The sequence below is a fragment of the Brachionichthys hirsutus genome, chromosome 18, assembly GCF_040956055.1.
Source record: "Brachionichthys hirsutus isolate HB-005 chromosome 18, CSIRO-AGI_Bhir_v1, whole genome shotgun sequence".
Taxonomy (NCBI): domain Eukaryota; kingdom Metazoa; phylum Chordata; class Actinopteri; order Lophiiformes; family Brachionichthyidae; genus Brachionichthys; species Brachionichthys hirsutus.
This window is the reverse complement of record NC_090914.1, coordinates 9,275,408-9,295,028: the sequence shown is the minus strand read 5'-3', so window position 1 is coordinate 9,295,028 and position 19,621 is coordinate 9,275,408. Positions and strand designations below refer to the sequence as shown.

The 19,621-nt window shown below is 44.5% G+C and overlaps 3 protein-coding genes across 3 annotated transcripts; 2 read left to right on the top strand and 1 right to left on the bottom strand.

Moving 5' to 3' along the window:
• Positions 1-295: 295 nt before the first annotated feature.
• On the bottom strand, positions 296-1,869 carry nenf (neudesin neurotrophic factor). Its single transcript, XM_068751882.1, has 4 exons — positions 1,715-1,869; positions 1,538-1,598; positions 1,276-1,379; positions 296-600 (listed from the first exon to the last, which is right to left on the bottom strand). The coding sequence occupies exons 1-4, from the start codon at positions 1,853-1,855 to the stop codon at positions 424-426; spliced, it is 483 nt and encodes a 160-aa protein (XP_068607983.1). The 5' UTR covers positions 1,856-1,869; the 3' UTR covers positions 296-423.
• pacc1 (proton activated chloride channel 1) lies at positions 1,594-7,049 on the top strand. Its single transcript, XM_068751881.1, has 9 exons — positions 1,594-1,776; positions 2,753-2,844; positions 3,441-3,555; positions 3,710-3,919; positions 4,583-4,737; positions 4,868-5,010; positions 5,169-5,310; positions 5,781-5,888; positions 5,984-7,049. Exons 2-9 carry the CDS (start codon positions 2,809-2,811, stop codon positions 6,149-6,151), a joined length of 1,077 nt encoding a protein of 358 aa, XP_068607982.1. The 5' UTR covers positions 1,594-1,776; positions 2,753-2,808; the 3' UTR covers positions 6,152-7,049.
• Positions 7,050-8,652: 1,603 nt separating this feature from the next.
• znf106a (zinc finger protein 106a) lies at positions 8,653-19,621 on the top strand. The gene is made up of 21 exons (XM_068751643.1): positions 8,653-8,706; positions 8,896-8,957; positions 10,423-10,617; positions 11,165-12,970; positions 13,059-13,506; positions 13,791-13,860; positions 14,002-14,156; positions 14,272-14,332; positions 14,408-14,689; positions 14,771-15,569; positions 15,669-15,718; positions 15,878-16,023; positions 16,141-16,275; positions 16,439-16,555; positions 16,658-16,849; positions 17,403-17,465; positions 17,581-17,700; positions 17,798-17,869; positions 17,962-18,033; positions 18,142-18,288; positions 18,369-19,621. The coding sequence occupies exons 1-21, from the start codon at positions 8,653-8,655 to the stop codon at positions 18,417-18,419; spliced, it is 5,097 nt and encodes a 1,698-aa protein (XP_068607744.1). The 3' UTR covers positions 18,420-19,621.

The following is a 19,621-nucleotide window of genomic DNA, read 5'->3' as shown; positions in this document are numbered from 1 at the left end:
GTCTTGGAAACACATCAATTATTTCTGTCTTCATCCACGTCGCTGATTGTTAGATCGGTTTTAATGTTTGGTCTCCACGGTGCAGAATGATGCGCGCGCGTTTGACAATAGAACGCCATTTTCAAGAGAGAGAGAGAGTTTCGCCTTAAATCTTAGTTCAATACGTTCGAGATGATTCTGTGACCTCAGAAGTTCTCGAGTAATTTAACGTAAAAAAAAAAACAGACACAATTTCATATTGAAAACAATTTTTATCTTGACGTAAGGAAACCATAAAACTATTCAAGTGCTCATATTTAGTTATGTTAAATATAAATGTAAATAAGGCCTCTACGTTTGTCGCACTTAAATGTAACGGAAAATGTTCACAAAACAAAAAACAAAACAAGGATTTATTAAAAACTACATTTTACTAATTTGCGATTAAAATTCATCCCTGATTTGAAAATGAAGCTGGTCCTCCGGTTTGAAGTCCTCGTTGGGACTTCCGTCCTCGTTGAGGATGCGTGACGCCATGTAACCCACGATGGGATACTTGTTTTTGTATGTGCCTTCAAAAACATCATCCAGAGACTTCAGCTGCTCTTCTGTGAGGCCAGTCTGTGGAAGTAAAAGATGGGAAACGGCATATTTTATTAGCATCTGTCATTGGAAAAGCTAAGTTGTAGACGGTTTCCATAAGGACCAGCACCAAAAACAAAAACTCATTTCTGAAGGACGTTTAAGGACCAGTTTACAAAAAAAAACCTTTGAAGTTGACGGCATTGAGTAAAATGAATTTGACTTGATAATTAGATTAACTTGTATTTAATATTTAAATTTAAACCAGAATTAATGTTCCTTCCCAGCAGTGACCTTTGAAATACTGGCTCTGGTGGTATTTGATCAGTATCCGCTTCAGGAAATAGATTATATACTTATTCCTTGGATTTCCCTAAACATTGCGTGAACAAGACCTGACAGCGTCATCAATATTTACCACTCAGCATATTCACACTGTGTTCCCAACTTGTTCTTGTATACACAAAAATATTCCCATATGTAGAATTTTGCTAGATTTTCCGGTCACATATATATTTCGTTTTTGTTTTCATCATCAAAGATCAGAAAGCCTACGGGTTTGCGGCCTTCATTTGAAAATCAACACCACATTTACCGAACACTCTGGAATCAGGTGTCCCGTGGAACATTCCCAATCCCTGCAGTTCACGAAATCAGGTGGGAGACACACTGGCAGGACAAAAAAATTGAATTAGGCGTCCACGCTACACTTACAGTATCTGATGTCAGGTCTTCTGGGTCCAGGGACATTTTAGCAACAGCGCGTGTGGAGTCCTTGCCTACCAGGACATTGTATGGGGCGTCTCTACCATAAAACTCTGCAATTGATACAATTAAATATCACTTCAACACAGCATATAATCATGATCTGTAAATTCTGAATGAAAAAAAAGAAGTTTGAACCAGCTTTAGCATTTTTGCCAAGTCAATTGGAATAACTATCCTGTGCGTAAAAACGTTTTTACGCACTATTTACCTTTTCCCTTGGTGACGTCAAACACCACACCTTTAACTGCCATGTAAATAGGCTGGCCCTCCTGAAACAGATGGGGGGGGGGAGAAGCGAAAGCGCCGACGGATCAAACATCACAGACACGAACATCCACGCACAATAACGCTCCATGTTCTGGTTCCAGATGAAGTTTGACGCCACCTCGCTGCCGTCGTGTCTGTTCAGTTCCTCTTCCGTGAATAACCGGACGGGTTGGTTGGATGGTTTGTATTTTAATTTAACGTCTTTCGCTAAAGTCAGAGAAAGGGACACAAAGAGGACACAGAGTCGCGCTGATGCCATTGCGGGATCGCTGATTATCCGAGTGAACGGAATAAACAATCTCCCAGAGTTTTTCCTGTTCACTCCACGGGGTGGAGTGCTGCGTTTAAAACTATCGGAATTTACCCCTTCATCGAGCCTTTAAACTTAAAGTATTGTCCATCAATTCATTTTCTTTACGCTTCACGGTGCTGGAGCCGATCCCGGCAGACACTAGGAGAACTTACGCCACTGTGCCGCCCTCAAAGTAATGTATTTTTTTTCTTTTATAATATAATATTAATTGGATTATAAATGATTAGTGTTTAAGTCAGGTGATTGATAGTGTGATTAATGGTTGAACTTTAAAAAAAAAGACGTTTGAGAAACCAAAACAATTGAGATTTGTATTTTTTAAATGCGATTGCCTTCATTTTTTTTAAATAATTGGATGTAATTATTCACTTTCCTACACAGTTATATGATGGAATCGATGCTTATCAATTATAGGTTTGTTGTCAATGTTAGGTTAATAATTTTAATCAACAAATAGTAATTATAAGTAAGTAATTAAATATTTCATATATATGTATGTATAATTCTCTGATCTATTGAATACAATAAGAAGTGTCTTGCAACTGTATGAAACGCTTTTTTGAGACACGTTAGAATTTGAGAACTCAATCTACAGATTTATAATTCACGAGTGTCACGTGAAGGCGGCACCGCGAAGTTGGAGGAAGTCAGGCAACAGGCTGAGGGACAACGATCTGTGGAGCGCGTCTTTATTCTGGGATGAGCCTTTATTATCTCGGACAAACCTTCACGGGCGAACAGCGTGTTCGGGGGTGTTCATATTTGTAGTTTGAGTTTTAATGTGTGTTTTTTTTTTTTTTTTAATGCGCCTGTTACTGAATGTCATTTGTTTTCACGCTCCAGACAAATAACACGACGCTTCCACGGTTGTTTTTGCCGCGGACGGAGGTGCAACAGGAATGCTCGGGAAAGAGCAATCCAAGCCATACAAAGAGGTGAGACCGCTTTACCTTCCGAGATACATTACGCGCGTGTTTTATTCGCTCATCTCCAGGTAATAGTGAGTAGCGCCTTTTCACGGGACACGGAGAGTCCGCGCACTATCTATCTGGCATCACGTGACTGCAGGCTTCCTTGACGCATGCTGCATCTTTTTGATCTATCACTTTACCTGTCACCCTGATGTCTAGAGGCAAACATTATTCCTGTACTTATGTCATATTTGAACCCCATTAGCCATTATGATCCATTATCTTACGCACCTCCTTTTAATCTGTAATATTTGTAAGCATGTCAAGCAATGTTCACCTGGCAATGTGACGCAATTGTCATGCTATGTTGGGATAAACTGTGATGCAATCTTGTAATTTAATAAATTATTTAAATTTCATTATTTAATTCATAATGTTCTCTATGTAAAACAGAAGCGATTTCCAACACACGTATTTATTTTCGCCTCTGTTTGTCATTCTTTTTGCGTCACATCTCCTAAGGGATGCTAATATAAATAAATGAAGTTCTGCAGCAACAGGGAAGTGTTTGTGAGAACTACTGTCATGCATAGTGATGATCCTTTTTCTCATCTTCACAGTTCAATGATGAAGATGAAGACGATGACAAGGGTGACGCACGCTCGTCAGGCTTCTATAGCGGTGGCCGTGCAGACCCGGACAGCCAGGATCCAAATGGCTCCATCATCTCAAACGGTGAGCTGTAAAAAAAGCAAAGATACTTTTACAGAAGCGGCACATGATCGAGCATTTATTGCCTTTTATAAAGTCCTTACAGTTTGATGGAGTCGTTTGTGCCGTGGTAAAACTGGAGAAGCATTATCCTGAGAGCGAGCTTGTTTCATTACAGAGGACGAAGTTAAAGGAAACGCTCCGTCAATGCGAGTCAGTAAAACCTGCCTAAAGACCGTCTTCACGGCGGTGCTCATCAACATTTACGTGTTGCTGACTGCGGTGGCAGCGTTCGTCGCCTACCAGACCGTCTCGGACTTTCTGGAGAAACTCAACAATCCTGTTATGTCTGTCATCTACAAAGAGTTCGACATGTTTCCGCCCCCAGGTTGGTAGAAATAATATATATATATATATACATATATTGTATCATTGCAGTGACACACAGTATATTAATTAAAGTAAACACTTAATTATGTCGTCCTGAGACCCAGCCAGTTAGCATGTCCTCTGTAGTGGACATTTGTCCATTATAGATGGCATGCTAACCCAAAGCTGGGTCCCAGGAGGATATAGCACCTTTTTCAAAGAATAATAGCAAAATATATTTATTAGTAATAAACTGTTTTTCATAAATAAATAAAAAATCTGCAACATGTGGAAAGTGCAGCACATACACACACAAAGCAACCAAACAAATGACAGAATTATGTGGGTTTTTTTTTTATGGGTTCTTAAATGTATTTGAGTCAACAGACTGAGCTCACCTAATTGGAAAATGGGACATTGTTCCAGAGTTTGTTTACTTGGCCTGCGGATGAGTTGTCTTTGCCATCACACGGAATGCTCCACTTTGACTTGGTGAAATCTAATTGGGTTTCTCGTCAGGCTAGCCAACAAGCGAACACTTCCTGGATGTAAATGCAGTTAGAATAAAAAGTATTCAACTATTTTTGACAACAATAGTAATAAGTGTTTATCATTCTATTTAAAGTGGTTTTAAGTAATAATAATAATAATGTGTTGTTTTTTTTCTCCTTCTTTTGAGCAGGTATTGCTCTGTACCCCGGCAACGCTGAGCTGTTGAGCTGCAATCATTACTACCATGACAACATCCCACCTTTAGTGGACCCAGGCAAACCACAAAAAACGGACTGCGTTATTGAGGAAGTGACTTACTTTGGACCGTTTACAACCGAAAAAGAGGTCAGCCATTATATTATCCAGCTGCCGATTTCACAGATTTGAAGATTTCAGCAATGCAAAAATGTAAATTGCTTCATGATTCAGTTTTGAAAAAACAAAAAGATAAATTCCAATCACTCTTTCATTACAGAAAAAAGCTCTGGTTATCCGTGGCCCTACTGATGTCAGAAAAAAGGAGCTGATCTTCATACAATTCAGTCAAAATGAAACAAAAGAGGATTTCAGTGCTATTACTTACATGCTTTTTGCAAGATTTAGTGACTTGACTGACAGGTAACCGGAACGACAAGTATTTATTGTGATAAGTGTGATTGTTGTAACACAGATTACGTGAAAGCTCAAATCTTGTACAGAGAGTGAGAGCAAGAAAACATTTCACTCCAGCCTGATGGCATCATGAGAATTCATGTATTTGTGTTTTCTGTCTCCAGTGAGAATAAGTCAACGTTTATGAGGGAATGTGAGCGAAATTACTCCAAGTTTACCTTCTCTGGAGGATTCAGAACCAAGGTCAAGATGACTCTAGTCACGACATCGGGGGAAAAGAATCAAGGTGTCGAGTTTAAACAAGAGGTGCGTACGTCCCATGAGGGGTGACCCATCCGCCGGTTCCTGTCTATTATCTAATTCTTTAGTGATTTAATGTCAATTTTAATTCCAAACTTCACCCGAACCTTCACTGAGCAGCAGATACATGATCATATAGTTTCATGATGCGGCTGAACGCATGCCTACACCGGTTCCACAAGATAATTTGAGGAACGTGTTGCAGAAATGTTGTTTTAGAAGGGGGGAAGTATTTTTAAAGATTTGTGTGGATTTATTACGCAGGTAATTTCCAGCTCAAAATGCTACTTTTAATGACTAGGATTACATCAGGATTCAGGCCCAAAAATCCGTTCGGGATTTGTTCTGGTTTGATTTGGTTCATGCTAATACCTGTTAAATATTGTATTTTCGAATAATGTTGGTTTGAACTGTACATGCATGTGGAAAATAGATTTCATAAACATTATTTTATTCATTTATGTCGGCTCTTCCAGTCTTCTGTGGTAAAATTCAACGACAAGAGGCCTGAGTCAGAGAAAACCAATGAGCTCTTTTTTGCTGTCTTTGAATGGCGGGATCCATTTATGCAAGAAATCCGACTGGTAAGAACCCCAGACTATTTATTCCCTATTAGTTTTTAACTGATCCACCTCAGTGTATTGGTTTTTAATCGCACCTTTTTCTTATTTCCATACAGATAGTGACTGCAAATCCCTGGAACTCCCTTGGCATCCTCTGCGGTTTCTTCCTGGCTCTCGTCAAGGCTGCTGGCTTTGCCAATTCCGCTATCGCTTGGATAATCAAGATGCGCAAAAGGCAGTTGAGGAATAAAACCCAGGAACTGAACCAGATAACTGATGAATGAACTAATGGCACAACCTGAAAAGCGTTTGATCTCATAAGATTAGATGAAATGCTTGTCAGTGTTGTGTTACTTTGAGGGCAATGCAGTAAAAGCAATGTGTGCATATGATTTATCGACGGTAATGAATGTTTATCCTTAAAATACTGAGTTTTATGTGCTCACTGAAAAGTGGGCAGTCACTGGTCAAGACTTCCGTGAAATTTTACTTATTTCAAGAAGGTTTTTGTAAAAAAAAATATTTCAAGCATTCATGGAAATGCAGTTTTGTAGACATTTAAGAGAAAATATTGAAAGCTTTTAAAGAATGTTTGAAGCTATGGCTGTTTCAGGTTCAAATCTGAGAAAATGTGAACTTTCGTCAGTATGTTGCTGGTTTTATTATGTTATTCTAAAGGGAATATTGTAGAGTATTATATGTTTGTGTTCACTTTCTTCAGTGAAATATCATAGAGTATTATAACTGCTACCACTGTGCTGTCATTGTTTTCAGTATTTAGGCTAAGTCTGTCCAAGCTGAATGCTGTCTCACTACTGTTTTAATTTGACGTTAAAATTATGTAAAAACATTTAAGTCTGTTCTTTGATGTTGCAACAATTGCTTGAATTTACACCTTAATCTTGTCATTCAATATTGCATTCCACATGCTCTGTTTTTAGAAAACAAAAAATATTTTTTTGTTTATTGGAGATCCATCCAAAGAAATTAACATTGATTTAGTTTCATGTAGATTTTCAATTATTTCTGTCTGAAGCATAATTTTGTACAAGATTAGCTTCTATCAGCCCAGTCTTTCTATAGTTATCCATAACAATCTCTCTTTTTGTCTAATGAGCACAAGAATACTGTAATTGTTTGTCACAGCATTTAAAAAAAATGGAACACTGAAATTATATTTACCCCAACAATTATATTGTCAAAACATTTTATGGACAAAGAAATGAATTGCTGGAGTTACTTTAATAATAATAAAATTAATGTAATAACATATCTTTATGGGCATTTTCTTTAAGCAACATGCAGCCAGGTTTATACACGACACATCACATATTAAAGCTTTTAAGTTAGTCTTTTTTCCATATATCAATCAATCAATCAATCAAATCTTTATTGCAGACACAATGGTCCAATTAAAAAGCACACATAACATTTACAACATTTACAACGTTTACACAGTAAACACAGTAATCCTATAATAACATCAGGTACCAATGACACCAAATACCTGAGTTAAACTTCACAGCACTTAGGCTTGGCTGAGTCAGTGTTCTGATGATGTCATTCCTTGAGTCATGCAGCCGACATATAAACCTGTATGACAGGTGCCTCAGCTGAGCATTAAGGGTGTTAACCCCGACACCACAGAACATTTCACTGGCGCTGGACCATCTTGGCTTCCTGAGAAGTATCCGCATACATATAAATTAGGAATGTCCATAAAGCTAAAGCTGCACAGTTTGATTTAATGGCTTAGCTAAAATTGACCGGAAGAACCTTGAACGCAACACTGTTGATTGTACTGAGGAGGGATGTTCGTGAACGCCTCCTAGTGTCTGGCTCAGGTTGGGGTCGAGGCTGAAGAGGATGCTGTTAGCTTCAGTACTGGATGGAAAACATACATTTACGTCACTCTCACATACATTTGGATCTTATACAGGTATCTAGAAGTCACGTATCAAATAGTATTTTTCTACTGCATAATGATTTTTAGAAATACTGAACCGTATTAGCTCGCGGTGCAGTTGTTGTATTGCTAGTTAGCATGCTGCTACTAGTTTGTTAGCCCATTAGCTAAATGTTTTTAGCTCTTAGCTTACAGTTGTTTTCTATCGGGGGGGTCATATGGGTTAGGGTTAGGGTCTGCTGGCATCCTTGTTTGCTTTCAACTTATTTTTGAAACGCCATAATACAGTGTGCTTAATATTACGGAGGTGCTAGCCGCAGCTAGGCTAACAACCAACCAACTTAATTATACGGATGGGAGCCATCCCTACAGTAAGATCGATATAGTTTTTAAATGCAATGTAGATGTGAAATAAACATCTTGTTTCCGTTGAGCAACTTTGAAAGCTGCAAGTTATATTTGTCATTGAAACTGGAAATGTGGTCCTCTGGCATGTTGTTAAATGCCTCTGCCCCTGAGCTGGTCCGAATTATTGATGAGAGCTCTGATGCAGACATAAAGTGCATGAACTTCACAGAATTGTTTTTCAATAGGTAGTAATTAAACCACACATGTTTATAATTCAGGATTATATTGTAGAACTGTGTCGCCGTGTCCTGTGAATACGGGTTATCAATCTTATTATTTTCATGATTGATTATAAAGTTTAGAAGATATCAAAGGAGCCAGATTACATTTTTTGCTTTAAAAAAATGACTAAAATGATTGATCAGTTCTAGTAATTATAATCAATGAATATGCCGCTTTTATTGTTGAGTCTTGTTAAAATAAATGTTTATTTTTTTGACAGTAATGGGCTGATTTCAGTTTGTGAACAACATGGAGAGAAACAGAATGTGCATCCTCTGTGAGACCGTCCATATTTCCAAGCGGGTAAGCCTTTTCTAGTGTTCAGATTTGAAAGCAAGATCAATTTTGAGGTGCATGGTTTTATATTTAAATGTAAATTCACCCTCTCTGGGATCAATATGTGTCATCTACCGCCTACATTAAAATGTTTAAATTGTCAGGAGAGTAGAAGTCATATATCCCTTAAAGAAAAGCTTGACTTTCCCTGTGCAGGAAATGGATGAACACATGAGAAGTATGCTGCACCACCGTGAGCTGGAGAAGCTGAAAGGCCGGTGAGATTTCTCAAAAAAAACAAAAAACAAAGCACATTTATTATTTATATTATTACTCATTAATATTTATAATATGACTAATTTTTCTTCTGAAAATAATTTGAAATGAAAATGAGTCAGGCTTTGGGCATCACAACACGGCAAACTGTTGCGCGTGATGACCGGCAATGACCTTGTGTTCAAGATTCTGTGTAGAAGTGAGTTGGTGGCGTTAAAACAAAATGTTTGACTTTGTTTAAATGGTTGTGTCGATTTGGATTTGGGTCAGGATGCACGTGTGCACACAGGCACGCGTTCATTACAGTTTTCAGGAAAGAGGATCCTCTATATGGGCAGCTGCCACCGCTGTGGCAAATATATTTAGACACAATCTCTCCAGAACAGCACGCATGACCGATAGAAGGCAGCTGGCCATCTTGTGACTCCCAAGTAGGTTATGAAAAGTATGCAGCCGATTGTTGAGATAAGAGGGGCCTGAAGTGAAGCGTAGCTTCAGTTACACATTGATAAGGATGTAGGTGAAGTCAATTGGCCCTTTTACGCAGCCCTATTGCTGGACTGTGATGTAGGATGTGAGGTTTTGATGGCATGTTTTGTGTGCGACACACGACTAAAAGACTCCAAAGTTAGCTAGCACCAGTTAGCAGCTAATATAAGAAAAAGAAAACCTCTTCAAGTTGCTATGCCAGGCTGGTGTGCGCTCTAAAATGCCAACTTCACGGGTGGTCAGGAAATAGCAACGAGCCCTGACACAGATTTGAACAGAAATGTGAGAGAGGAGAGTCGCGGCCTCTGTCGGAATCATAAGATGACATACTTGGGAAGGATTTTCAAGCGGAGGCTATGAGCAGCTGCACATGCTCCAGTTACACGGGCTTTGCTTTGGATTGGTCAGCAGGATGCTCACCCTGTTCTATTAACACACTCTGGCCTGGGTGGGGGGGGGGGGCATGGTGGAGGAGCGTGAGGTCAAATACAGACGGTGCCTTCTGTAGAGTCTCAGAGCGCAGCGGACACCATCATGAAAGCGCAATAGCGCTCTGCCTCGCTCCCCGCCACACGCCCCAGTGCTCTGCCGCATGGCTGGTTGTCGTGTCCGGACAGAAAACTAGCACGCTGGCCCGGTCCAGCCTGGCTGCTTCTCCTGCCGTCCCACCGATGGCCTGCTAAAGAAACGAAAAACAAGATCAGGAAGATCAAGATTTATCTTAACTTTAAACTTAACGAGAGAAAATTCTAAGTTAGCTACCTCCTGATCTGTGACCGATATAGAGAATTTGGACAAGTTATTTTCTCAGGATTGTCGAGTATCCTCCTTTCCTGATTTTACTTTGACTTTGAAGTAACAGAAAGCGGAGCCGGAGTGCGTTGCTGCAGGCTCCGCAGACAAGGACGTCCGTCCAGACTAGATCAGAGCAATGCCCGAAGGAACGATTGACCGCCCACTCTCGCCCTCTCTCCCCAGGGACTGTGGACACGAGTGTAGATTATGCAAGGAAACGGTGGTGAGCCTGACTGATTATGCCAGCCACATTTCCAGCCCTATGCACAAGCAAAATGTGCAGGCTTCAGAACATGGGCAGGCTGGGAATGACCTGGACAAGGACTACTTCGATCAGGTTTTGGTGGATCTGATTGAGAAGAGAAGAGAAAAGATCCGGTAAGACAGTTAAAGGTGTTGAACAATGTTTATGACGTTATCATGTTTTCAGCAAAAACAGTGATTGTTGCTTTAAAATAACCAAAAAGTTGTAGTATTTGTAGTACTTTGGGTAATCATTCAATATGGCATTGGTTAATGCGATTGAACCCTGTATGTGAAGGTAAGTGTTAGCTTACCATTACTTGTTTGTGTACATGTATAGTCACATTTTGCCCAGCAGCGCTCACAGACTTGTTTTAGCAGCTGCTTGAAGCCGAGCTGCGGTCAGCGTCGTATGTCAGGCCCGCAGCCTAAATAAAGCACGGCTCCACTCACAGAGATCTAAAATGCCGCGTCTTGAAATGGTAAAGCACGGGCAGAAGCTTTAATCCCGACCTCTCGGTACTGAAATCCCACAGATTTCCCCTGGAAGTGTGATTGTAGTTTAAATCTGGCCTTCAGCTCTTCTTGATTCTGATTGAACACAGTGACTTGAATGGATACCAGTGAGTATGCAGAATATATCTTAAATATATCTTAAAATATATCTGCTTTTTGTTTGTAGAAAAGACAAGGAGGCTGCTGCGGCAAAGCTCGCAAAAGAAGAGGATAGAAAGCGAAAGGCGGAGCTTCAACAGCAGAGGCTAAAGGAAGCTAAGGAGCGTTACCGGCTGGATTGTACGTGGCAGAATCCATCACACGGGTTTAGTGGGTCCAGTCACCAAAGTTCTTGGTTCTGGAACAGGGGATATGACGCCAGGGAAGAGGAGGCAAGGCCCTGGTATCACGATAGACAGGGAAAGAGCGCCACCTGGCATGCTCAGGAGCCTCCCAATTTCCAGGAACGGGAATCTGGAGGGTTTGCAGGTGGAAGCTTACATAGGCAGAAAGGTTGGGGCAGCGAGCACTGTGGTCAGGGCACGTTCTCCGGCTATCAGCGGAACCGGCTGCCTTGGCTCAGCAATGGAGGCAGTAGCAATGGGCTCTATGGCCGAAACAATATTTCCCAGAACCTACAAAGAGGTGGCCCCACTTCAATGTACCCAGCGCCTCCAAATTTATTTGCACAGCCGTTTAAAAAGTTCCAAAATACAGGCAATGACAAGGGAGGTCAGTGGGGAAGTAGACTTCAGAACGGGGAAGAACAAACAGTGGAACTTGACCACACCAGCAGTAAGAGCTCTAAGAACTTTGGTAGTAATCCAAAGTTAGACAAATCCTGTCGCTGGTCACCCTATCCAGTCGCAAAAGGTTCTGAAGCTGCGTCTCATAAAAACGCCAACCTAAACTCATTTGAAAAGTGCTCCAATGTCCCCAAACCCCAGAGGCAAGACAAAGCACCAGAACCTGGTGCTTCTAAGAGGAAGGCTCAACACGAGCAGAAACCAAAGCAGTTGACCTCCAGTGGTCCAAATGTGGTGGAAGAAAACGGGCATAAAAAGAATCCTAAAACTGATCCAGTAGCTCGGAGTAGCAGAAGCAGTAGCGCTCAGAGAGACGGAAACCACAGCTCTGCGTCAGGCTCCTCCAATCAGAGGGCAAATAAGCCGATGCCCCACAGAAGTCAGAAGAAGCCCTCGAACTCTGGTCTCAGCTGCGGAGCTCAACTCAACGTGCCCTCCGGTCAAGCACAGGCCAAATCAAACCCGAAGCCGGGCGGGCTCTGTCCCCAGGTTTCACAGAATGAACCCCTTCAATCAAAGAAAGAAATATTGGCTGCAGCCAGACAGATTGTGTTAGACAGGAAGAGCTCGTTGGATAACGCTAGAAAAAAGACTACTGCAATGGCAGAGATTGGAGTAAACAAACAAAGCGGCTGTAGGCAGAAGAGAGCTAAATCAAATTTACCTGACTCGGCGTTCCGGTCTTCAGACAGCAGTCACTTCCTTCAGTCTTTGCAGGTTAGCACCTCTACAACGGAGAGGTCAGAACCTGCAGCCTCAAACAGAGATCAGGAAGGGAGCAGGAAACAAGTCGAGGAAACAGCTGCCCCGGATGAGGCCATGCAGGCTGTCGAATACGGGCAGAGCTCCGAAAGTGACACGTCCAGAAGCGTCGAAGCCGGTCAGCTGCTCTCCGGCTCAAACACTCCGAGCCTTTCCAAACTTGACCTGCTTCCTGTCTTGAAACGTGACCTGACCAAACACATCAGCCCCAAGAGCAAAGCTGGGAGCCACGAGCCCAACCTGAACATCGCCAGACGAGTGCGCAACCTGAGCGAGTGGCGGAAAAGCGACACAGAAAAAGACTCGGGACTCAAACCCACCGTACGGCAACTCATCAGCTCCTCCGGATCTCGCCGCAGTGTGAACTGGGACCAGGTGTACCAGGAAGTCAGGAAGAAGCAAGACAAAGGAAAAGGCATGCCCAGGTGAAACTTTGATCTCACGTGACACGTTCTTTTAATATTGATTTTTTGCTCTGCTCATGTCGTCTCCTGTTGGTTTTCTGTCTTCCAGGTTTGGGATAGAGATGGTGCCGTTAGACCAGGAGGAGGACGGCATTCGCCTGCTAGAGGGTTTCCACTGGGACTCGATGATGGACACCTCCTCTTCAGGTGCCCCCCGAAAACGCTCCTTATCAGAGAGCAGCCTGGCCCCGGCCTCCGCTCACTCCCCCCTGAAGCCAAAGGAGACCCCAGAAATGGCTAACGCTGGCAGCCTCATCTCTGTGAAGCGTGAATCTTCTGTTTCGCCCAGCGCTATGTTCGCAGACGGGAACAAAGACAACCGGAATCCCCGAGAGGTAGAGCAGATCCTTGACGCTAAAGCACAGAAGCAGCCGGATGAGCTACCATCAGCAGCGACGGAGGCCCCCCTACGCTCTGATTCAGTACTGGGGGACAGCAGCTCAGGAACCGAGCTGTGTGACGGCCATGGAACAGGAAAGAGGAGAAGAGCAACTGCGGTGAGTAAAAGGGAAGACTCCATTACTCACTAGTGACAACATCGGAATCCTTTTCCAAAGCGTCAGCATGTTTTCACGGGGAGGAACGGCGACCCTGGCTCTGCTGCCTCTGTTTTTATACTCGAGTTTGGAAGCATTATGCTAATGCTAAGTCTGCGGAGTACTGTTTCAAATCCAACCACATGTATTTGTCTACTTTAATTAATAAATATTTGAATAAAAGGTCACATGGAGGTCAAGATGCGTAGCTATGATTATCACAATCTTTTCCTTCACCTCTGTAGGATGTTCAAAGTGCAGAAACGGCTTTCTTGGAGCACAATAACAAAAGAAGGAAGCTCAAATCCAAAAAAGGTTTGTGTGTGTTTATTTTGCGTTAATGAAGTCGTGTATATCCTGTATTGTTCTTCTGATACGTTAAACGTTTGTCAAACTTTATGAATTGTTCTACTGCATGGCCCATGGTGTGACGAGCATCGTTTGCTTTCTGTGCAGAGCGGCAACGGATCGATCGGCTGCTGGCTGTGTCCCTGCGAGAGGAAGAGCTGTGTGGCTGCCTGCAGACCATGGACACCTCCCTGATCCAGGCCCAGGCTGCCCTGCAGGCCTGCTACATAGAGGTGCAGCGTCTCATGGCGGTGAAAGAGCAGGTAAGAAGGCGTTGTCTTTTATTTGTTTGTGTTTTTGATAAATATTTGTTCCCGTTTACGCTCATTTTCCTAATTCACTTTTTCACGAGTGTCTTGTGATTTTGTCGTGATTCAGATGATCGCAGAGATGAACTCGCTGAGAAACCAACGCATCGAGCTGCTGAAAGATATGCAAGGTACACGGGTTTGGTTGAATGGCAACTTCCAATAATCTTAAACTGCAATAAATAATGAACGTCTTTGTTCTACAGGCAGTCGGGAGGAAGCACCTCTGACCAAACTGGACGAAGGCAAGATGGATTCAGCGGAAGCTGTGCTGCACCCCCCGTCCACCATCGCATTCCCCTCCATTACAGACACCGCCGCTGCCCTCAGCCCGCGTGTCTCCCCCAACCTCCCCCACACCATCAAGCAGGAGCCTCGGTCTCCTCTCCACGTCAGCTCAGACCTGGATCCCGCTGGAAACGCAACCCACGTTGCTCACAGCACTACTCCAGAGCTGCAAATCGCCCCTCCTTCAGCCGCGCCGCCAGGTAACAAAGAAAAAACACATTTTATTCATATCAATAAAAAATTGCGGCGCATTTATCCATATGTTCCTGAAACTCCTGCAGCTCCCGCCCATGACTTCCAGCCGTCTCCTCCTGCACTGCCCTGCAAAGCCGAACATGATTGGGAGAACTTTGGCGAACCTGCAGACGGCAGAGAGAGTTTGTCAGGTCTGACTGGGACCGACAGGGGCGTGCAAACCTCGAGGAACTGCCCTGCACCTGACATCAAACCTCCCATGAAGATCCTCTCAGCCAGTAGGAAGGACTCTGATGCGGGGAGTGTTGTTGACTGTGCTGACACAAAGTCCTTCCTGCCCCCGCCGGCCCCCGCTTCAATCAACACGCCGGCTTCTCCGTCGGAACTGAGAAACGGCAAGCGAGTCAGGAAGCTGAAAAAGAGGAAGTCGCTGAAGAAGGCCCAAGGGACGGAGCACCCCGAGAGCAGCGACACCGAGCTAGACGGAGAGGCCTTGAGGTTGAAGTGGGTTAAACCACGCAGGAGGCCGAGTGGGAGCTCGCAGGTCAGCACCTCCACACCGCCCGCCGAAGATAGAGATGGCCGCGCAAACACGGAGGGAGGCGAGGAGGCCTCCGAGAAGCAGCGGCCAGCTGTAAAACCTGAGAACATAAATCCAGAGTCCGCTAAATGCGCGGTGAAGCTTCCCCAGGTGGCCCCCGCTGACCTCGCGATACACTTGGATTCAGTAGAAAGCATGGAAGTTGCTCCAGCCTCCCTGAAGCCCCACCTGGATGCATCCTCCCCACCCCAGATGCAAGACACCACCAGACCGGAGCCGCAGAGCCTGGCTTGCAACGAGGTCACCTCCACCAGTGATATGGAAATATGTAAATCCTCTGACAGGTGAGAATCGTCCTGCGCGTTCAGGATTCATTTTCCACCACTTTCATTCTTCCAAAGTCGATATGGGGAGGGGGTCATCATCTCTTTTTGACCCCACAGTGACATTCAGGGCGTCACCATATTGGCCAAGATATCAAAGATGCCATCAGGTATGTTCACATTGACGGTTTTACATTTTGAATGATGTATGCAACAAATAAGAGGTCCTCTTTATTTTGGATTTAAATGCCATTATGACTTTAAGCACCTACCTTCTCTTTATTTTATTGGTGCTAATGTGTATTTTTTGTGTATCTCCTGCTTCACAGATGCGTCATCTGACTGCAGTGAGGATGCCTTGCCCACTGAGGGTGCGTTCGTGGGCCACCAGGAGGCAGTGAACGCCATGCACGCCCACAACGGGACCCTGTACACGTGCTCCGGGGACCGGACCGTCAAAGCCTTCAACCTCGTGGTGGGTGTCGATGAAGGACGTTGGATTTGGTCGGACCTGCGTCTGTTTAAATTCTCTTTTTTCGAGGGTGGAGGTGAATCCAAAACGGAGTTGTGTTCTCTGTCCTTTCCGCTGCAGAGCCATAAATGCGTTGGCGTGTTTGATGGTCACAGCTCCAAAGTGAGCTGCTTGTTGGTGTCTGCAGCGCCGTCTTTGCATCATCGCCTTTATTCTGGGTCCAGTGACCAGACCATCTGCTGCTACAGACTCAAGGTGACCACCTCCAATCGGATTAAATGGTATCTGCGGTCTTAAAAATCAATCAATCACACGTCGAGTGAGTCTTTTCTTGTGCTTTGCATTCATCTGGTGGATTTCAGCTGTTTCCGTCTCGGTGAGAAATGAACTTGACTCATTTCTGGATGTTCTTTCCCAGACTGGAGAACTGGAGCAGCAGTTCTCTCTGGCAGACAGAGTCCTCTGCCTCCACAGTCGCTGGAAGTCTTTGTACGCAGGTCTGGCAAATGGCACGGTGGTGACCTTTGACCTCCGGGTGAGTCATCCGGAGTCCTAAAATGTGTCCAGAAAAAAAGGCAGAAACGAGCGGCGGACTCTTTCAAGTACTTTCATCTCTGCTTTGCAATTATTTGTTCAGACAAATAAGCAGGCGGATGTGTTTGACTGCAACGGGCCGCGGGCCGTGAGCTGCCTCGCGTCAACCCAGGAAGGAGCCCGGAGGATCCTGCTGGTCGGCTCCTACGACAGCACCATCAGCGTGAGAGACGCCAAGAACGGCCTGCTGCTGCGCTCCCTGGAGGGACACACCAAGACCGTCCTCTGCATGGAGGTAGCGTGACCTCAGCCACGTCACGTTCAGGTCGTGGCATTGTCCCAAATTATTACGGAATAGAATATTAGTCATTGTTTGTGGAAAGAACTGAACCCTGCGTGTGAGACGCCAGGCTGACGTGATGCCTCAGCGAGGCGTCGGTGCTGCTCCTCCTTCAGGAGGCTCGGGTCCACGTGCGCAGGAGTCCTAATCACGTCTTAAACAGGCCACCGATCGGGACCGTCCGGATGTGGAGCTATCGAGGTGGAAAATGTTCAGTGACGGTCATAGTTCTGTTTCAATATTTATGAAGCGTGACGGTGATGCGACTTCTTTGACTGTCAGTGTAGGAAGAATGCTGGAATGCAGCAAAGAAACAAACAGTGCAGGGAACGACGGACAGCGTGTCCAAACTCACTTTTTTGCTCAGTTTGAGCAAAAAGATCTGACAGAAGTTGCAATTCTCATAACTCCATATACAGTACATCATAATGACATAATCATCATCATCACTGTTACCTTTGATTAGAATTTAGTGACTGCTGATGTCTGTCCTATTTCTGTCTCTCAGGTGGTCAATGACTTGGTGTTCAGCGGCTCCAGTGACCAGTGCGTCTACACACACAACATCCATGTGAGTCCTTCAAGCGCAGTCCTTGAGCAGTTGTCTCACGAGTTGTGATGTTTCAGACACATTAATAAATGACATCACGGTTTATCCCCCCCCCCCGCCCCTGCGGCTCTTGCAGACAGGAGAGCTGGTGCGCGTCTATAAGGGCCACAGTCACGCTGTTACCGTGGTGACCATCCTGGGGAAGGTGATGGTGACCGCCTGTCTGGACAAACTGGTGCGCGTCTACGACCTCCAGGTCTGCCTCCTTGAAGCATCCGTCTTGTTCTTTTAAGTTTAGATGTGAAGGTTGTGCGTATTTATTAAGACGTCTAAATATGTCGTTCTGTCCACAGTCTCAGGAGCAGCTGCAGGTCTACGGCGGACACAAGGACATGGTTATGTGCATGTCGATCCACAAGAATATGGTGAGACGCCTTCTCCCGGAAAAGTTTGACCTTCGACACGCATTACACGTCCGAGCTACGACCTCCTAGCGCGGTTTTATTTCCTCTTCCAGATCTACACGGGTTGCTACGACGGAAGCGTGCAGGCCGTCAAGCTGAACCTGCTGCAAAACCACCACTGCTGGGTAAGACGAGGAGTTCACTCGGATGAAGGGATGGTCACGGAACGGCCATTTTTAAAAGCAGATTTTGTTCCTCTGAGGGACTCCAATCCCGTTGTGTTTTGTTGGCAGTGGCACGGCTGTTCGCTGGTGTTCGGCATGGCGGAGCATCTGCAGCAGCACCTGATCAACGACCACGCCGGCGCCAAATCCCAGACGCTCAAGTGCCGTTGGAAAAACTGCGAGGAGTTTTTCAGCACACGCGCCAGCTCCAAGAAGGTATTTCAACTATTCTGAGGACGCAGAGGAGGACATTGGCTTCGTTGGACTCACGTTCAGATTTCCCGTTTTGCTTGCAGGTGATGCTGGTGCACATGCAGAAACACGCTGAGGAGGAGATGGAGCCATGAGGGTGGCGATGGGAACTTGTGTTTTCCCCTCAGCCCCCTTCCCTTCCTTGCTACCTTCACCCCTCGCTGTTAACCTCCCATATTGGGGGATATTCGTGCGACCCACTCGTCTCGGCAGATGAGTGGCGTCTGATGACTCCATCCTTCGTGTCGGTGTTGGAATCCAACCATAATTCAGTAACAATAGGAGGGTCGTTGTTCTTGTTGTTTTTTACGTTCTACACAACACGCCCCCCGTTGCGTCTCTTTCTCTGATCCCTGACCAAACTACGACAAAGAGACTTTTACCAAAGTCGTCTCGGCATTGCCAGCGTGAGAGGGCTTTGCTCCGCTTTCCCGTCGGAACCGCGACGGACTCCAGCAATCTCCTTCTGATTGGTCGGTGACAATATGGCATGGGCTAAGAGATGTTTTTATTGTTGCGTAGTTGTGATGTGTCATGTCGAGCGACCTTTAATGACTTTTCTTCTACCAAGTTGCTGATTCACTCGCTTTATGGCAGTACAGAGTGTTTAGAAGTGAAAGGTTTAGTCGCCCACGGCGTGGTGACGTGTTTTGACTCTTTTTTGGGTTTTGATTTTATTTTTTAAAAGACAGAAAACAGACGTCTAACAATCTCTCGGTTTTGTCGGCGGTTTATTTTCCCGTTGCTCGGTCGATGGCACCGTGTTGTGACCGTTTGCAGTGATGAGACGGGGTTGACGCTGCGTGTGTGTTCCGGCATCTTCAATAGACGGATGAAGCCAAGGAGTGCGTGTGAGATGCTAGTTTTACGGCATTTGTGTCTTTGCCTTTTTTTTTTTTTTTTAGATTTGATGCATCAAGCTGAAGGTGGCGTTTTCCACAGCGAAGGTAGTCTTCTCATAAATCGTAGAGGTGAAGGACGTTTTGAGGAGGTGTTTGTTGGAGGAGTTGGAGGAGAAGAATTAGGATTCATCTCCCATGCCATACCTCAACCCCCAAATAGTTTGTGCAAAGCCATTTCTTTTTAAACCGGTACAAAACGCTCTCGTTTGCATGTTTCACCTTCTTCTCGAGTCGTCCGCTCGCCGTTCGTGCCTGGAGAAAGTGTGCAGTTCACCTCTCACCTGGCATTCCTGAGTCTTTACGTTTTTCAGTTGTTGATGAAGATTTTGATGAGATATTTTTAGGAACGGGCAATAAACAAAACATTGTTAATAATAAAAGAAATGACAGTATTA